The sequence below is a fragment of the Pelmatolapia mariae genome, linkage group LG3_W (assembly GCF_036321145.2).
Source record: "Pelmatolapia mariae isolate MD_Pm_ZW linkage group LG3_W, Pm_UMD_F_2, whole genome shotgun sequence".
In the NCBI taxonomy this organism is placed as follows: Eukaryota; Metazoa; Chordata; class Actinopteri; order Cichliformes; family Cichlidae; genus Pelmatolapia; species Pelmatolapia mariae.
Window position 1 is genome coordinate 88638083 of NC_086229.1, and position 6922 is coordinate 88645004.

The window sequence follows — 6922 nt, forward strand, 5'->3', positions numbered from 1 at the left end:
GCCGACTTGTGTCTTGCTTTGCTGTGTAGTAGAATTGTCTTGAACGTTCCAGCAAATAGGTTTGTGCTAGACAGACCTATCAGCATCTCTGCTTAGGCTGCTGGCCCCGGCGACCCAGTCCCTGATGAAAAGGAAGAAAATGGATGGATGGAAAGTTAAAATAAAATAACAAAGGAATAAAAATGGATATCCAAAACTCAACCTGACACAAACAAGAGTCATAACTTCAAATGACAGAAAATCCTAAACACAAAATTAACAAATTCCCGAAATGTATTTAACATGAAAACCTTTAAAATAGTTACTTGCATACTTTGTGTGGTTGTTCATTTTTTTTTAAAGACATTAAGTATTTCAAAATGATAAGATATGGGTCTCACACTGCCCCACACAAATATATTGTCAACAGGGTATTTAGTGAGTTGACATCTAATATATCTCACCTCTAATCTAAACCATGATGTTCTTCTATTTTTTTTCTCAGCTACTAAGTTTAACTCTACAGATGTCAATGATCACGTGATCTAGTTTTCCATATACTGTATAACTTCTGATTGGCCAGTGAAATCTAATCTTCCCCCCTAAAAGTGAAGAGTCGCCATTCTTTTATTCAGTACGACTGTTTGGAACAATGGCATCTGCACACATTGTCTTCTATCTGATATGTTTGTTCTTGGGTGTAATTGGTAAGTTTGTGTTTAACTACAATCTAATTCTTTTAAGGTCTTTTTTCTCAGCTGCCATGTTCCACAATGTGTATTTGCTTTGTCTTTCATTTCACCACAGCTCAGAGGAACAACATGCATGTATCCTCCTCTGTTCATGAAGAAGCACGTTTTATATCAGCTAAATCTGGAGACAGAGTGACTTTACATTGTTACTATGAACAGAATGTTGCTGCACGTTTGTACTGGTATAAGAAAACTTTAGGAGAGAAACCAAAACTTATTTCTACCTTCTATAAGACAGAATCCAATTTTGTACAATTTCATGATCCATTCAACAATACTACACGCTTCAGACTAGATAATGAAAAAGGAAAAAACCACTTGATTATCTCAGACTTAAGTGTTTCAGACTCAGCAACTTACTACTGTATATGTTCCTACTGGTACACATCAACATTCTTAGAGACCATTATTGTCAGTGTCAGTGATTTAGATTTAAACATACGAGCTTTAGTTCATCAGTCAGCATCTGAGACCATCCAGCCAGGAGGCTCTGTAAGTCTGCACTGTATGGTGCACACTATGCTGAGCTGTGATGGAGAACACATCGTTTACTGGTTCAAAGACTCTGAAGACTCTCAACCAGGACTCATTTACACCCATGGAGTCAGGAATGATCAGTGTGAGAGGAAAGCCAACAAAAGAACACACACCTGTGTCTATAACTTGAGAATAGAGAGCCTGAATTTGTCTCACACTGGGATCTACTACTGTGCTGTCGCCTCATGTGGACACATACTGTTTGGAAATGGGACCAAGCTGGACTTTGGGGGTAAGTCACGTGACTCACATTGTATTATAAATAGGAGCAGATCATATTTGATGAACTCAGAAAGAAAAGCTAAAAAGCTCTGTCATTTGTAGGATTTACAGATTCTCCTGCCCTGATGTATTTCTTAAGCGCAGCTTTAACACTCACCAGCATCATCAGTGTGTTATCAACTTTGACAGTGTATAAGATGAAAAAGAGGAACAACTGCCAATCCAGAGGTTACAAATTGTGTTCATATTTTACTGTTGTGGTTTAAAAATAGTGGCATTTAAGTTTAAATCATTTCCTTTATTTCTCCACCAGAATCAAACGCAAAAGATTCTGTAAATTTAGAGGTGAGTTATGCTGCTTTGAGGAAACATAGGACGAACGGAGCACGAAGACAGATGAGCACCCACGATAAATGTTTGTACTCTGAATGTTTGTACTCCTGTATAAAGTACAGACACCAGACGTATAATTGTGTTTTTTAGTATTACCTTTCTGCTGTAGTGATAATTTTGGCAACAATTTCCAAATATTTTTTCCTAACTTTTCTTTGATCTGAAAGAAAAATGATTTAACTGCTAACAGCATTTGATCACTTGCAAATTTTTCAATTTCCGTGAATTCCAGTAGATAATTTGTTTTTCTTTAAAAGGTTTGTATATCATTTGAAGTTTTGATTCATAATTTTGGTTGGTTCAGTGTTGGATACTTGTTTATTTTGTATCCTTGTGATATGATTATTTTTTTGTGGCTATATTTACTATATTGAAATGAAGAGGCTTAGTTTTTCTATAAGAATGTGTAATGTTACTGTGAGTAGTAGTCTCTCAAGTGTTCCTGTTGATAATGACTTTCACCTGCATGTTATTTCTGACCAGTTTAACATTCCCAGTTAGTATTTATAGTCCTGTCTTCCCTTTGGTTTTTGTCTCTGTGGCTGTATATCTCCACCCTCTGCTCGCTCTGGTTTCCGAGGATCTCTATTATAATTTTGAGTTTTCTGTTTTTTTCTGTTTTGTAATTCTGTTTGAAACCTAATAAAAGATTAGCTTTTTTTCTGCCTTGAGTCCTGCACTTGAATCACTAATTCTAAAAACTGTGACACGTTTGGCATCAATCACGTGAAGGACAAATACACTGTATTTGTACTTGAAACATGGAAACATAATACTGTCCTCTAACGGCCTCCACAGTGACCAGATTCCAGTCCCATAGAGCATCTTTGGGATGTGGTTGAATGGGAAATTCACATTGGGGTTGTGCAGATGCCAAAACTGCAGCAGATGCTATCATATCAGTATGGACCAATATATCTGAGCAAGGTTTTCAGCACCTTGTTGATTCAATGTTTTGAAGAATTAAAGCAGTACAAAACATACTTTTTGTTTTGTTTTGCTCCAATTTGCCTTGTTCCTAGATTGTGAATATGTGGCTCCTGCCTTATCTGAGTTTTGTATTGTTCTGTTTTCTGGAAAGTGTTCAGTATTAAAGCTGCCTTTTTGAGTTCACTTAATCCTCTTTTTTTTTTTTCTGCGCCTGTCCCGTTTGGTTTTTTAGCCATCAAAATTGTTTTCTGAAGGCCAGCAAAGATACCCAATGGATTTACTTTACCAATTGGATCATCACAGCTTTGCCATATTGGTCCATTTGATCGGCCTTTGTTATTATCATTATTTATTTTATTTTTATTTTCAGTTGTTACAGACGGGACAGACATGGCTGGGGGATAGGAAAGGGAGAAAGAAAGATGAAGGAAAAGAAAAACAGAGGGGAAAAAGAAAAGAAAATCCCAGATCACCTATTGAGAGAAACAAAAGAGAAAACAAGCAAAAAAAGAGAGCAGTATACCATTGCAATAATCCAGCTAAGTGTAAATAACAGTAAATACTAAATATTGAATGTTGTTGTGCAGCATCCAGGACCAACAGTGCACATTGTGCTTTGAAGCAGCAGCCAAGAAAGGTGTGGTTTGTATCTATGAACAGTGAACACCTGTGTGTACACCTGTGTGCACACCTATGAGCATGAGCGCGCTTGTATTCAAAAGGTTTCTCCATGTAACGATCTGCTAGAGCATAGGTGTCAAACTCTGGCCTGCGGGTCAAATTTGGCCCGCAGCCTAGTTACATTTGGCCCGCGAAGCCATACCAAATTACTATTAGAGCTGGCCTACTGGTATTATACAGCTAATATACAGGTCCTTTTTAAAAAAATTAGCATATTGTGATAAAGTTCATTATTTCCTGTAATGTACTGATAAACATCAGACTTTCATATATTTTAGATTCATTACACACAACTGAAGTAGTTTAAGCCTTTCATTGTTTTAATATTGATGATTTTGGCATACATAACTCATGAAAACCCAAAATTCCTGTCTCAAAAAATTAGCATATTTCATCCGACCAATAAAAGAAAAGTGTTTTTAATACAAAAAAAGTCAACCTTCAAATAATTATGTTCAGTTATGCACTCAATACTTGGTCGGGAATCCTTTTGCAGAAATGACGGCTTCAATGCGGCGTGGCATGGAGGCAATCAGCCTGTGGCACTGCTGAGGTGTTATGGAGGCCCAGGATGCTTCGATAGTGGCCTTAAGCTCATCCAGAGTGTTGCGTCTTGCGTCTCTCAACTTTCTCTTCACAATATCCCACAGATTCTCTATGGGGTTCAGGTCAGGAGAGTTGGCAGGCCAATTGAGCAGAGTAATACCATGGTCAGTAAACCATTTACCAGTGGTTTTGGCACTGTGAGCAGGTGCCAGGTCGTGCTGAAAAATGAAATCTTCATCTCCATAAAGCTTTTCAGCAGATGGAAGCATGAAGTGCTCCAAAATCTCCTGATAGCTAGCTGCATTGACCCTGCCCTTGATAAAACACAGTGGACCAACACCGGCAGCTGACATGGCACCCCAGACCATCACTGACTGTGGGTACTTGACACTGGACTTCAGGCATTTTGGCATTTCCCTCTCCCCAGTCTTCCTCCAGACTCTGGCACCTTGATTTCCGAATGACGTGCAAAAGTTGCTTTCATCCGAAAAAAGTACTTTGGACCAGTGAGCAACAGTCCAGTGCTGCTTCTCTGTAGCCCAGGTCAGGCGCTTCTGCTGCTGTTTCTGGTTCAAAAGTGGCTTGACCTGGGGAATGCGGCACCTGTAGCCCATTTCCTGCACACGCCTGTACACGGTGGCTCTGGATGTTTCTACTCCAGACTCAGTCCACTTCTTCCGCAGGTCCCCCAAGGTCTGGAATCGGTTCCTCTCCACAATCTTCCTCAGGGTCCGGTCACCTCTTCTCGTCTTGCAGCTTTTTCTGCCACACTTTTTCCTTCCCACAGACTTCCCACTGAGGTGCCTTGATACAGCACTCTGGGAACAGCCTATTCGTTCAGAAATTTCTTTCTGTGTCTTACCCTCTTGCTTGAGGGTGTCAATGATGGCCTTGTGGACAGCAGTCAGGTCGGCAGTCTTCCCCATGATTGCGGTTTTGAGTAATGAACCAGGCTGGGAGTTTTTAAAAGCCTCAGGAATCTTTTGCAGGTGTTTAGAGTTAATTCGTTGATTCAGATGGTTAGGTTAATAGCTCGTTTAGAGAACCTTTTCATGATATGCAAATTTTTTGAGACAGGAATTTTGGGTTTTCATGAGTTATGTATGCCAAAATCATCAATATTAAAACAATGAAAGGCTTGAACTACTTCAGTTGTGTGTAATGAATCTAAAATATATGAAATTCTAATGTTTATCAGTACATTACAGGAAATAATGAACTTCATCACAATATGCTAATTTTTTGAGAAGGACCTGTATATATTGTTTAGTATTAAGCTTTGCTTGTTCCATATTCAGTATTTCAGCAAAACTTGTTTGAGTCCATAAGAAAAGATTAATTCTTATATCTGGAGGAAGATTTTTTTTCAATAAATATTAATGTTAGCCTGCAACTTTGTTCCAGTTTTGAATTTTGGCCCACTGTGTATTTGAGTTTGACACCCCTGTGCTAGAGGGTGTAGGGAGCCATGGCCCTGTCCCGTAGGGCATGAAGCATGAATGGAGGAGATCCAGGCCCCAGACATTCAGAGGCCCCAGAGTGCGAGAGACCAAGGAGGACCACTGGAGGGGCATCCTTGCCACCCTCCTGGGAAGAGCTGAGGAGAGCCCCAGACGAGGGGTCACCAGCAACCACGGAACCAAAGCCAGAGGGGGCTGCAGTGGCGTGCCCACAGGCTCTGCCGGCAGCCAGCTTTGCCAGAGCGAACCAAGCCGCAGGCCCAGAGGCCTAAGGTCGCCCCACCCCGTGGAGGAGGCCCGACCAAGCCACGGGCGCCAGGCCACCTGGAGTGAGCCGGTACATACCTGAGCGCCCAGCCCCGGACTCCAAGAACCACCAACACACCTACACCTGAGGGCATCAGCCACTGGCAGGGAGCGTGGTGAGGGGAGATAGGCCTCCATACATCAGAGGGCCCGAGATGTTCTGAAGAGAGGTGGCGTCTAAGATCCGACCTGACATATAGACACAAACAAACAGGCACACACAGACACAAACGTGCATCCCCACCCTCATGCACATATATACAAATACTTAGCACTCACCCAATGTGGAGACAGACAGAAATGGACACTGTACACACAATCATACTCCCCAAACATACTCTGTACCCCAAGTACAGGTACTCTTGCCCCCAGAGGGGGGAACTGCACCTAGACCCAGGAGATGTCCCTCTTCCCTCAGGGTGGAGGCAAGCAGACCGCCCCCGCCCCCATAGCAGCAGGGAGGCCCCGCATCCCAGATGCCAATCGGACGGACAACACCTCCCCCCAGCCCCCCACGCCCCGATGGCTAAAAGAGAATGGGGGTGTTTCCATATTGCGTCAGTTCATTTCTTCTGGGCCTCAGCCTCCCCGCTCATCTGCACTACCACCAGTCCACGTGGTCCCCACTTCAACCCTCCTTTCACCCTATGGCAGTTGGGATATTCTCTGCAACTATGAACTGGACAAGCTTTCGAACATGAAGGAAAAGAAAGAAAGGTAGAAACCAGACACCAAGAGCCAACCTTCAGTTACACTCCTATAGGTTAAGGCTGTTGGAACATTTCCCATAGTGAACTTAGTGTCATGGTTCTGGATCCTTGACCTTGACAATGACCTTTTGTGTTATGGCTTATTATTCTTTGTGGTCTATGTTGTGTCTATATTGACCTTTGTACATTTAGGTTCCCCTCATGTCTTTGCCCTCTGTGTCCCCTTCTGTGTGTATGTGTTTAGGTATGTTAGTCCTTGTGCCTTATCTCCCTTTTCTGTGCCCATGTTCCCTTCCTTGTGTGTGTTATTCCATGTTTTCCATCTATGTTTATCTCCTTAGACCAGGGGTCGGCAACCCTAGGCACGCGTGCCACAGTTGGCACGCGAAGGGTTAACTGATGGCAC

The 6922-nt window shown here is 42.1% G+C and overlaps 1 protein-coding gene across 1 annotated transcript; it reads left to right on the forward strand.

Annotated features, from left to right (window-relative positions):
* The first annotated feature begins 631 nt into the window (after positions 1-631).
* Positions 632-6527, forward strand: LOC134624060 (uncharacterized). The gene is made up of 6 exons (XM_065470257.1): positions 632-686; positions 787-1500; positions 1593-1718; positions 1804-1835; positions 5526-5837; positions 6225-6527. Exons 1-6 carry the CDS (start codon positions 632-634, stop codon positions 6525-6527), a joined length of 1542 nt encoding a protein of 513 aa, XP_065326329.1.
* Positions 6528-6922: the final 395 nt, after the last annotated feature.